The 13,354-nt window shown below is 41.0% G+C and overlaps 1 protein-coding gene across 1 annotated transcript; it reads left to right on the top strand.

Annotated features, from left to right (window-relative positions):
- The first annotated feature begins 291 nt into the window (after window positions 1–291).
- On the top strand, window positions 292–13,327 carry MRPS22 (mitochondrial ribosomal protein S22). The gene is made up of 8 exons (XM_048505276.1): window positions 292–451; window positions 1,970–2,133; window positions 3,169–3,333; window positions 4,808–4,951; window positions 8,802–8,885; window positions 8,989–9,134; window positions 10,954–11,062; window positions 13,143–13,327. The coding sequence occupies exons 1-8, from the start codon at window positions 322–324 to the stop codon at window positions 13,233–13,235; spliced, it is 1,035 nt and encodes a 344-aa protein (XP_048361233.1). The 5' UTR covers window positions 292–321; the 3' UTR covers window positions 13,236–13,327.
- The last annotated feature ends 27 nt before the right edge of the window (window positions 13,328–13,354 follow it).

A 13,354-nucleotide genomic window follows, 5' to 3' on the forward strand; every position in this document is an offset into this window, starting at 1 on the left:
AATGCACTGAAGGGGCATCAAGCCCCAAGGCCCGTTTCATGCAAGAAGAATAATACACTTTCAATCCGCTTTCACAACTGTTTGTGAAAGTAAAATCCAGCTGCAAAGCACATTGAAAGTGGACTGAAAGTGCATTATTCTGCACGTGCAGAAGGGCCAAAGCTTCACCTGTACAAGCAGACCACTGCCTCGAAAGGGCACAAGAAAGAACACTACCACGCCGGTATAGGCGAACAGGGCAATTACCTCCTATACTACATTACCCAAGATACATTGCGCGGAGATCCGGAAACAAAGGATGCCTTTCTGGGTCAATCCGCGATGGCTGCTCTTGGAGCAACTAGGTGCTTAAAGGGCGGGCGGCCTCTCCTAGGTTCTCTCTTTCTGAGATGGTCGCGCCGGAGCCCAGCTGCATGGGGATGGCGGGAACTCTGCCAGGGCTCGGATGGGGGTGAGTCTTTTATTTTGCATTACTTTTGCAAGCGGCCCAGAAAAGAGCGGGAGGAAGGCGAAGAGACAATTGATTAACGTGCAGCTTCCCTGTTGGATCAGGGCGGCTCACCTCCGCTGCACGTGTGAACTACCTGCATTTTTTTTTAAAAAACACTCAGACTGCGGATAGGTTGAAGATTATTTTAAGTTGTTGTGCACCACCCGTTAATGCAAAGTAGTCGCTCGTATGAAACAAATTTGCAATCAATAATACAAAGACGAGAGATTAAATCAATATAGGATTTAATTATAGTATAATCAAAATAGCATCTTTAAGACAGCTAATAAATGACAGAAAAATCAGGCGATGGTAGCCAGGGTTAAATTATAACAGATATTTAATTTTGTTAATTTATTTATAGTCTGCCTTTTTGGAGGATGTAATAGGAAGGGTGTGTATGTAAGAATTATCTGGCAATAAAATTGAAATATTGCCTGATCCAGTTCAGAACATCATTTGAGCCTCTATTCTTCTAATGATCTGGTTTGGCATATGGATTAAAATTGGCTATTAATTTAATTGGCTATGCAGTAGTAGTATTGCTTTGTAAAGATAATAGGTTGGATCCTATGCATTGTTTCACTTGGGCTAGCAGTACTTCCACATTTGGGATTAGATCAGCTTTCCCCCCTCTGCCACTAGACCCCACATACTATTTTTGAGGATCCTCTTCAGGAGCAGAGTTATGGCAGGCATGTCAGAGGAAGGGAATATTAGGGACACTTGGTTAGCACCTGTAATAACTCTGCCTATTGTGTTTAGGATGCAACTGTTGTAGTTTGACTAAACTAGTATAAAATTATCCTGGTTTACATGTTCCTGTATGTCCAGAATTACTTTGGAGGTTTTCTCTGGTCTCCTCTTTCTTCAGTATAACATTATTTGATACATTGTTGGCCCTTTTAGTAGGATCCACAATGCTTTTAATCTGCAAATCCCTCATCCTAGGCCAGTGGTTCTCAACCTTCCTAATGCCGCGACCCTTTAATACAGTTCCTCATGTTGTGGTGACCCCCAACCCTAACATTTATCCATTTTACAGATGGAGAACACTGAGAGCAGAGAGTCTTAGACGACCCCCGTGAAAGGGTCGTTCGACCCCCAAAGGGGTCGTGACCCACAGGTTGAGAACCACTGTCCTAGGCAGTTATGTGAGTTCAATGTGTGTGTGCATGTCACAGCTCACTTATGGCGACCCAGTCAGATTTTCAAGGCAACAGATGTTTGGAAGTGTTTTGCTACTGCCTGCCTATGTGTAGGCTGACAGAGTTCTGAGAGAACGGGGGCTGGTTCAAGGTCACCCAGCAGGAGGAGTGTGGGATTGGACCCTCTTCTCCAGATTACAGTTTGTCACTGTTAGCCACTACCGCATGCTGTGAGTTCAATAAAATAGTATTTGTTTCAACTTAATCTTTCATTTTTATAAATATTTGTTTCCGCCTTTCCTGCTGTTTAGATTAACTCTTTGTTTTTCAGATGAAAACAGATCTAATATTACAAAGCCCAGCTTTACGGATGAAAGTGTTCAAATCCTGCTGTACAAGATGACAGGACTGGATCTGCAGAAGGTGTTTAAGCCCATAAAGCAGGAACTTGAACCTCCAAAGTACAAGCTCATGACAGAATTACAACTGGAGGAGGTATAGAATCATCTATTTTCTTGAAATATTTCATTTTACCGTGCAATTAGATCACACTTTTAAAAAAACTGTGACTGTTGAGAGGTTGCATTCCAAACTTTCATAGGAAGGGTTGTGATTTGGTGATTTGCCATTGCCTGTCTCTGCCTCCATTGGGGGTCTCCTATCCAAGAGTGTATGAGTTTCCCAAAGTCACGTAGCAAGCTTCCATGGTGTTAAGTGGGGATTTGAACCTAGGTTTTCCGTATACTAGTTCAAAACCTTAACTACTGTTGACTAAAATCCAGTGTCATCTGAACCAGTGAAAATGCAAAAGTGATCTACTATATTCATAATTCATTCAGAAAACAGAAAGGAATTTTATTCTCTGAATTTACAGACCTGAAGGATTTGAAACAAGTATTTCCATGAATGTAAATGAGTAATAGACAGCATATAAGCTGAGACTTGCAAGGAATCATGGAAAGGGTCAACAGTTTTTAAGTCTCCCTGAAACCCCAGGAATCCTACAGAATTCTTTTTCTTTGGGGTCTTGAGCAGACTCATTTTTGTTCACTCTCATTTTTTCCTTTATCTGACATTTTTCAGTCATCAGGCCTTGTTTGGGGGTGGATTTCCACATGTCTTGGGATTCTGCTCAATGATTAGAGACCTCTGCCTTCCCTGAAGGCTGCCATGTAGATCGGGGCCAGCCAGTTTACTATTACATGAAATGGAAATCTATAAAATGTATATATTTTGTATTTTTCATTACTGTTTGAACAGCTGTCAAGTGTTTAGATGTTACCACATTATAAAACCAATATCTTCAAATAGAAAACAAGCATAGAAAACAAGCAACAAAAACACCCTTGACATTTTAATGTTGTTTAATGTCACATAATTGATTCCACATCTTCCTTTGAAATGACTTTGTTGTAATTTGATGATGTCTTTTTCTCATTTCTGCCTTCTTACTGCAGTGGGTGAGCTTCTCTGAAATTGCTTGTGCAAACCTTTTTGCTGCTGCAATTACCCACCTCTTTTCTTTTTTAGGCTAGGAGGCAAGCTGTTGAGAAAGCCAGAGAGATGCTGGAAATGCCTCCTGTATTAAGCGAGCGGGAACCAATTCATGATGTATTAGCGGAAGACAAGATCCTGGATGGAATTGAGCCTTACAAATATGTATTTACAGACTTAGAATATGATACCCCACACCGTGTGAGTCTTCTTAGTTGCTCTGGAACAGTACTGATTTTTGGCATGGCGTGACCTCCTCAATATCCTCAAACTGATTTTTTATTTCACTAATAAATCCTCCAATTGAAAAGGAAATATCCAATTTTTCTTATTATACATACAAAACCATAAAGGTAAAGGGACCAGTGGCAAGTTGGAATATATTCCCAGTGGTAAATTGGAATAATGGAACTAAATATTTCAAGTCAGTTGCAAAATAGATATTTATATTTCATATTTTTAAAAATGTTTTGGCTTTTATGTAGTAGGTTTACATTGGGTAATGATACAATTGCTTCAAGAAGTTGTTTTGAAATAGGGCTATTGTTTGCTTAAAATCTCAGTTCAGTCACCTGAGATGTAGCTACCAAATAACAGCTTCTGCATAAACATAAGATTTTTGAAGAAAAACCATACTAAATTGAGTCCTGTAGATCTCTTCTAATTGTGACAATTTTCTCCTGCACAAGTACCCTATTGCTGATGCAAGAGACTGTCACTGGCATAAAGGTCCTTGTGTTTGTGGAAAGGGCTATTTTTAGAGCAACCAGGAGATCCAGTGGATGTGTTATTACAAAATAGTGGGTTTTTCATTTTAGACTCTCATTAATATTTTAATTTTAGTTTTGTTTTGTAAGTGAGACTCTGGCTGTTTCTGTACAGCAGCAGAAATGGCTGTCCACCGGCATAATTAATTAATGCCGGTGGAGCTTCGGGACCGCTCGCACGGTACTGTACCGGCAGCCCCAAAGCTGCTGTGAACTGCAGAGGCGGCTCCGCATGGAGCTGCCCACAGTTTGTCCCGTTCACTTACCTCTCCTCCCTGTGCAACTCTGGACGGCTGGAGGGACATGCCCATGCTGCCCTCAGACCTCTGGGGGTCGGAGGGCAGCAGGGCGTGTTTCTCCAGCCGTCCAGAGCTGTGCACGGGGGAGAGGTAGGTGAACAGAACACCTGAGGGGCCAAAAGCAGCAGCCTCACGCCAGTGCGCTTTGCACCGCGCTGATGGGAAGATGCCGCTTTTTAAAAAACTCGCTCAGGGAGTGAGTCTCAAAAGCGCCGTTTTCAAACCGGGGGAGGGGGGGGGGGTTGGCATGGCAGTGTTTTTACCATCCTTAGGGCACTGTTTTTGGGCCTCCAAGTCTGGGAATCTCCTTCCTTCAGCAAGGCAAGAGAATCTTTCCTTGCCTTCAGAGTTTCAGTAGGAGTTTGTGGGGCATAGCAACTTCAGGGTCCCTTTGTAATGATCAAGATATACAGCCTTATATGAGCCATTGTCTGAGTAACATAGCTGCCCTAGTTTTGAATATGCCTCTAGGCTGAATTTTTTAAAAATGTCTTGGTGGATCAGAGTGCTGACTTAAAATCAGTACTCTATAGCAGTACTTAAATTAAAGACAATTAATAGAACTATGATGAAGAATTCCAGTCTACTAATTGTTTTTCCTCATTTCAGGAACGTTTCATCGTAGTTCGAGAAACGAATGGAGTCTTACGCAAGGCCACCTGGGAGGAACGGGACAGGATGATACAAATCTTCTTCCCAAGAGAAGGCCGTGAAATTAACCCTCCACCTCTATTCAAGAATGAAAACCTTATGGTAAAATGTTGGAATCCCTTGAGAAAGTATTTTAATTTACTTCTTGTGATCTCCTAGTAGAAGGTCTCCTACTAGGAGATCACCTCTCACTTAACCTTGTTCTCCATCAGGAAGAGGGGGTGGACGTTCCTATGGATACATCTAAAGAGTATTTACCTACGCTTTTCTGGACATCCCATTTGGCCCTTACCGCCAATGAGCTAATTAATTCTCAGCATCTAGGTAATCTCTTAAGTGCTTTTTATAAGGCAGGTTCGCCTTGTGTGGCAATTGGCAATTTTGAAACATTAATCAAGTATATCACAGACTATCTTGTAAAGTCCGTTAAGCAGAAACCTCCATACAGCACTAGAGGTGCCCCCTGGTTTGACAAAGAGTGCCATGAATTAAACAAACTAATTCGTGCATCTTACCAACAGTTCAAGAGATTTAGAAATCCTGTGTCGCGCAATCAGCTAGTTCAATATAAAACTACTCTTCATTCTTTAATGAAAGAGAAACAGGTCCTGTATGCGCAGAATCAGTGGGATCGCTTATATCAAGCTGTAATCTCCAATGACTCAAGACAGTTTTGGGCCTTGACAAACAGACTTGACTCCAATAAAATGAGGGCGTTTTCTTCTATTCTCCTTGAGGTTTGGATAGATCATTTTGCGAAGCTGTTCCAAAAGGAAGAGACCAGTAACATTTATCATCCATCTCCATCATTAGATGATTCCAAATGGCCTCCTGTTACAACTCAGGAAATCATGGATCTAGTAACTGAATTGAAACCCCGTAAAGCCTCTGGCCCAGATATAATTTCCCCAGAGATACTGAAGTCGCATATAGAGTGGTGGGCACCCCTTTTGGCCAATCTATTCACCCAAATCAATGACTCAGGCCTCATTCCTAAGCCTTGGCTATCTGCAGTCATTGTACCTATTCTTATAAAATCTGAACAACCGGATCCTGCCAACTTCCGCCCAATTAGTTTGACATCAGACATTGGGAAAATATATGCTAAGACACTTCTACCCAAACTACAGGCCTGGGACAGTCATCAGAACATCCTTGCCCGAGAGCAAATAGGCTTCAATCCACGTTAGACCATGCTATGCTTCTTACACATCTGGTTAATAAATACTCCAAAAGTCCAAGAAGCAAACTTTATGCTGCCTTCATTGATTTGAAGGCAGCTTTTGACACAGTCTCTAGAAGAGCGTCTTTGGAATATATTGGCTATACAAGGAATAGACAATAAACTTCTTTTTCTAATCAGGCAACTTTATACCAACACAAACTGCAGAGTTAAGTGCTCCGCAGTGAAGGTCTCATGACTGATTCTATTTCTACCTTTAAAGGTGTGAGGCAAGGCTGTGTGTTAGCACCAACCCTTTTCAATTTATTTTTGAGTGACCTTCCATCAGCCTTATTGGAAATTAATAACCATGCCCCTAAATTAGGCTCAAGGCATATTCCAATACTTCTATATGCTGATGATACCATCCTTCTATCTCGCTCAAAAGTTGGACTTAGTCGACTGCTGAATAGATGTGGGCAGTACTGTACAGATAACTGACTAGTCATCAATTATCAAAAGACCAAGATTTTGATCTTTGCCAAACAATACAAAAAACATAACTGGGCGATTAATAAAGTGCCAGTGGAGCAGGTTAACCAATACAAATATCTTGGAATTACATTTTCTTATAACCTCTCCTGGTTACCCCACAAAAAAGCTGCTATTGCAGCTGCTACCATCAGTTATTCTGCCATTGCACGCTTCTTTTATGGAAAGGGCCACTCCCTTGTCCCAGCAGCACTAAAAATCTTTAACTCTAAGATAGAAGCGCAGTTACTTTATGGAGTACCTATCTGGCTCCAAGCAGTTGACGACTCCTTGAATACTGTCCAATCCAAATTTTTCCGTAAAATTATCGGGCTGCCAAATTGTGTACCGTATGCGGCCCTCTGTTTAGAACTGGGCCAAAATTCATTAGTTTATAGGGCTTGGTTGAGAGCTTTTAAATTTTGGCTTCGCCTGCATTTCTCACATGAGCACTCGCTGACTCACCTACTTTTGTCTGATAGGCTAATCCATGGTTCTCTCTGATCGAAAGAAAGATTGAATCACTTGGTATATCTCTCGACTCGCTTTTCCCGCTATCTAGTTCAGAATCCTACAACTTGTTAAAACAAAAATTGTTGGAAAGCGAATGGATTAATTTATTTAGGGCTGCTATGAAAACTTGTTCACCCTTACATCTTTCAATACCCCTATATCAAAACAGGATGGCTCCCTATTTGTATTTTTTGACTAATTCAATGCAGAGAAGAGCCCTCACACTTGCTCACTTCAATGTTTTCCCCTCCGCTTTATTGCGTGGTAGATTTAACAACTTGGAAATTAGCGAAAGGGTATGCTCTTGTGGTGAACAACAAATTGAAACATTGGCACATCAACTGCTTTGCTGCCCTAAATCTGCTAATATCAGATCAAAATATTCCAACATTCTTTCTAGGATACCTAGTGAAATGGAAGAATCAGGTAGACTTCCTTTCCTTCTGGACAATTCTGACAATGAAACTTGTGAATTGGTTGCACAATTTTTACTGGAGGTGATGCACAATCAATAATTTATATTTTATCTTAAACCTTTGTATTTGTATACCTTTTATCTTAAACCTTTGTATTTGTATACCTTTTATCTCAGGTTTTTTTATTGTGTTATGATTATTGTTATGCCAAATAAAGGCTTATTATTATTATTATTATTATTTACTTCTTGTAGGTAGCAGCAAGTCCGTGGTCTGTTCAGTTTCTGTTCAGCCTCTGTGTTCCCATGTTTCTCTGCTATGTTCTCACTACCATTGACCCAATCACAATTAAATTTGACTCAGCATGTGACATATAACTTACTCTTGGTATGGTGTTCATGTATTATTGGATTGGATCTAGAGAAATATTTCCAGATTTCCACTTGTGGGACATAACTTCCAGGTTCTCCCCCCCACCCCCACCTCCTGCAGCAGCCTCAAATTCTTCAAGGAAATTCTATTTCATAGGGAGAGGGGGACCCACCTGGAGAAAGACTGGGGGCATTTTGAGTGGCTGCTGTAGGGGGCAGTAAAATGGATATGCATTTCAACTTTGCCAGATAAAACCTTTTACCTGGGATGGGGGTGTTAGTGATGATCAGTCATTTGGCAAGTCCTACATTTAGGTTTGTTGTAACAAATGGTGTAACTTTTTTAAAATACCTGGCCCATTAAGAGTGCTTTGTGTCATAAAAGCTACTTAGATGCATTGGTATAAAACAATATGTGCCAGATATAGCATGTAGTAGTTGTTCCCTAAAGGCAAATAGTTTAACTTTCCTTTAAAAGGAGGATCTTCAGGCAAATGCTCACTTAACTTGATGTTAACCTGAATCTTTCACAATGATGACATTGAACTGATATTTATTTTGAAATCAGTTTGTCACTAGACTGTTCCCAAAAGTGAAAATACTAATTAAGAAAATAAGTATGCGTGTTTCTTTTCCATAAGGAAAATAATGTAATTTTAAAAGACAATTACTTGCCTCCAGGATGAAAGTCCATATATTCTGTCCGTAAATGTACTGAAATGTGGTTGTTATAACCCTAAACACTAGCTGGAAGTCTCAAATTGAACAGCAGTGGAATATTTTTACTTGAATTGTTCTTCCTAGAATCCTGCCAGGGCATGGTTTACATGTTTTCCTTGTTTGTACCTGGAAAGTACACTGATATTGCAGTTGTCTAAACTGGGATCTTGATTTTACTTACTTGGGTTTTTTATTGAGAAATGCACAAGTCTGAAATGTAGTAACCATTGTTGTTTTAGAATGTGTTTCTTCAGGACCGACATGAAGAGCTCCTTAATATCTGCCTTTTGCAATTTGAGCCAGATTCACCTGACTATATCAGGGTGAGTACCTAGCACTGGAGAAAGGTATTTTGGACATTACAGATTTAAATACATATTTAAATCCAGAAGGCTAACATTAATGTTTCAACTTTTCCTTGGACAGGTTCATCATCATACATACGATGATATTGACAAGCATGCAAAGTATGACCTTCTGCGTTCAACTAGACACTTTGGAGGAATGGTGTGGTACCTTGTAAATGGGAAGAGGACAGATGGGTTGTTGATTGACATGATTCAAAGGGATCTGTAAGTGATTCTTGATGAGTTAAGTGTGTACGTGCAGAAGAGCAGTCATGTTGCTTGTTTCCCATTCCAATATATTAATTTGTTCATGTTGAGCCATCTGATCCATTAAGATCTAGATTGTATTGCCTTTAAAATGTGATTATGAACAGTGCTGTACTCAGCTTTCACTTAAACTTTGGACTGTTGTCTTGTGATTAATGCCTTGATGTGACTCAACTGTTTTGTTTCTCATTTCCTAGCCATTAGCTACTTTTGCTTTTGCCTGTGTCCAGATCCCATTGTTCTCCTTATCATTTGTGTACAGGGATAGCTGAAAGCCCGTAGCCCTACCTGCACCTTTATGATGTGTTTGTTCAAGAATACTGTGGCAGTATATGACCATGAGTGCTCCTGGATTATCATTCTCCTGCAGGCTATCAACCAACTAGATTTTTCTTAACATATAGCTTTTGAAATAGATGAATGAATACAGTTATTGGGTGTACACCCCATTAAATCAAGTGGGACAACTTTCAAGTAACTGTCCATTCTAATTGTAATGGCAACCCCATATGGTTTTTTAAAAGTGAAGAACAGCAGCTGTTTCTTAATGATATTAAACCTCTTGATAAAGTGTTTTACTTGTAATCAAAAGGAGTTCATCCACATGGCAGGCCTCTTTACTGAGTTAAGGGACATGTGTAACTAGGGAATTCTGCAAAACTCACAGTCCAATCCCATAAAATGTTGCTTCAGTTCAGTAAGCTTAGACTGCAGTAACTCTGCATAGGAGTGTACTGTTGGCCAACAGCTTGTCAGTGGACTAGCTTTCTTTAACTGAACAACTAATGCAGTGAAATACAAACCAGTTGATTTATATTAGTTTGGTTGGATGCTTAAAAAGAATGTAAATGGGAAATATCTGAAACTAAAAACTGAACTAGAAATGTTATAAAACCGTACAGTTCAACATAAATCCCATGATTTGGATTTAAAGATGTTGACATTGAACAATTTCTTTTACCTTAGCTGATCTACATTATTGAAAACAGAACAGAGGACAATTACCATAGATACTTGTGTATAAGCCGACTTTTTCAGCACAGTTTTTGTGCCGAAAAAGCCCTCCTTGGCTTATACGCGAGCCACCCACCCGCCGCCGCCGCCCGTCATTCCCCTCACTCACCCACTTGTCTTTTCCTTTCCCCTTCCGGCTCTGAAGGCTTGGCTCCAGAGAAACTGCCGCTCGGGCAGGTTGTCTCTATCTTTCTCTTAAAAGGGCAATGCTCCAAAGATAGAGACACCCTGCCCGAGCGGCAGCTTCCCTGGAGCCAAGCCTTCAGAGCTGGAAGGGGAAAGGAAAAGGTGAGTGACTTAGGGGAAGGATGGGCAGCGGTGGGCAGGAGCTTGCTGTACCCACCCCCCACAGGTTTGCGGCCAGCGTCCTGGGTGGCCCTGGCTCTTCCCTGCCCCCGCCTGCTCTGCAAAAAGCAGGTGAATGCTCTGTCTGGCGTGTCCTTGCTTGCAAGCAAGGAAACACCAGAGCAGCCAAGGCTGCTGTGGGGATCGAGGCGGTGGTGGGGAGTGGGCGCCCTGGCTCTTCCCTGCCCCCACCTGCTTTGGAGTTACACGAGTCAATAAGTTTTCCCAGTTTTTGGTGGTAAAATTAGGTGCCTCGGCTTATACATGGGTCGGCTTATACACAAGTATATACAGTAATTAATAATGGATGTGACTCTAGATGTCAATGAAATCTAACTACCTCAGGTACTATTATGTTTCCAGGAAATACAGATCATGTAAATGTTGAGCTACTGATTGTAAATGAACTTTTTTTCAGGTTGGATGATGCCACAAGTCTGGTCACCCTGTATCACATGCTCCACCCTGATTGTCAATCTGCAAGAGATGCACAAGAACAAGATCTCAAAGGGCTAGATTTAATTAAGGTATATATAGTTTCCTGCTAGAGAATATATCCATTAATACTGTAGGGTGACATAGCTGATTGTTTTTAGTTAGTTAGCTTCAGGACAAAAGGGAAGTATCTTATTACAGCATAAGAACATAAGAAAGAGCCTGCTGGGTCAGACCAGAGTCCACCTAGTCCAGCACTCTGCTACTCATAGTGGCCCACCAGATGCCTTTGGGAGCTCACATGCAGGATGTGAAAGCAGTGGCCTTCTGTTGCTCCCAAGCACCTGGTCTGATAAGGCATTTGCAATCTCAAATCAAGGAGGATCAAGATTGGTAGCCATAGATTGACTTCTCCTCCATAAATCTGTCCAAGCCCCTTTTAAAGCTGTCCTGGTTAGTGGCCGTCACCACCTCTTGCGGCAGCATGTTCCAAACACCAATCATGTGTTGCGTGAATAAATGCTTCCTTTTATTAATCCCAATTCTTCCCCCCAGCATTTTCAATGTATGCCCCCTGATTCTAGTATTGTGAAAGAGAAAAATTTCTCTCCACATTTTCTACCCCATGCATAATTTTACAGACTTCAATCATATTCCCCTCAGACGTTTTCTCCAAACTAGAGTCCCAAACACTGCAGCCTCTCCTCATAAGAAAGGTGCTCTAATCCCTCAATCATCCTTGTTGCCCTTCTCTGCACTTTTTCTATCTCTTCGATATCCTTTCTGAGATGTGGCGACCAGAACTGAACACAGTACTCCCAAGTGCGATCGCACCATTGCTTTATATAAGGGCATGGCAATCTTTACAGTTTTATTATCAATTCCTTTCCTAATTATCCCCAGCATAGAGTTTGCCTTTTTCACAGCTGCCATGCATTGAGTTGACATTCCCATGGAACTATCAACTAAGATGCCCAAATCCCTTTCCTGGTCTGTGACTGATAGCACTGACCCTGTAGTGTGTACATGAAGTTTGGATTTTTTGCCCCTATGTGCATCACTCTACATTTTGCTACATTGAACTGCATCTGCCATTTCTTAGCCCACTCACCTAATTTATCAAGGTCCGCTTGGAGCTCTTCGCAATCCTTTGTGGTTCTCACCATCCTACATAATTTGGTATCATCCGCAAACTTGGCCACCACGCTACCCACCCCTACTTCCAGGTCATTTATAATAAGTTAAAGAGCACTGGTCTCAAAACGGATCCTTGGGGGACACCACTCCCTACATCTCTCCATTGTGAGAACTTCCCATTTACACCTACCCTTTGCTTCCTGTTTCTCAATCAGTTTTTAATCCATAGGAAGACTTCCCCTCTTATTCCTGGATTTCTGAGTTTTCTCAATAGTTTCTGGTGAGAAAGCTTGTCAAAAGCCTTTTGGAAATCCAAGTAGACAATGTCCACTGGTTCCCCCTTATCCACATGCTTGTTTACACCCTCAAAGAACTCTAGTTAAAGTTTGTAAGGCAGGACTTGCCTCTGTAAAAGCCATGCTGACTCTTTCTCAGCGGGTCTTGCTTTTCTACATGTTTTATAATTTTATCTGTAATGATGGATTCTACTAATTTACCAGGAACAGATGTCAAACTGACTGGCCTGTAATTTCCTGGGTCCCCCCTAGATCCTTTCTGAAAGATTGGTGTGACATTGGCCATCTTCCAGTCTTCAGGGATGGTGGCTGATTTCAGGGATAAGTTGTATATTAAAGTGAGAAGATCAGCAATTTCATGTTTGAGCTCCTTAAGAACTCTTGGGTGAATGCAATCTGGGCCAAGGGATTTGGTAGCACTCAATTTTTCAATGGCTGCCAGAACTTATTCCTTGTCTACCACTATGTTTGCTAGTTCCTCAGATTTGCCTCCTAAGAAGCTTGGTTCAGGTGCAGGAATTTTCCTCTTGGGTCGCACAGGAAACAACCTATCTAAAAGCTGAGTTCTTATACTTGTATAGCTTTGCCATGTTAAATGTCAGAGCTGCTCATAAAGTAAGGACATCAAGACTTGTTACAGCAGTGGCTTGGTTTCAGTATTTCAAGATGACTTGTTAAACTAATGCTTAAGCTGTTGAACTTTTCCAACGATCGTCATTTCTATTTTAATTCATTGTAGGCTTTTGTGAAGACAGAAGTACAGAGAGCTGGATATATTGAACTGGCACTTCAAGCTTATGAAGAAAATTTTCCCCAGTCTGAAGTTTCATAAAGCAGTTCACTTGGTCCATTTCATTTTGTGTGATATATGAAGTCTGTAAAATTACATAGAACTTAAATAAAACATTGTCACTGTATACCGTATTGGATAAAAGACAATTGGCCTGTTTG

This window comes from Sphaerodactylus townsendi, linkage group LG08 (assembly GCF_021028975.2).
Source record: "Sphaerodactylus townsendi isolate TG3544 linkage group LG08, MPM_Stown_v2.3, whole genome shotgun sequence".
Taxonomy (NCBI): Eukaryota; Metazoa; Chordata; class Lepidosauria; order Squamata; family Sphaerodactylidae; genus Sphaerodactylus; species Sphaerodactylus townsendi.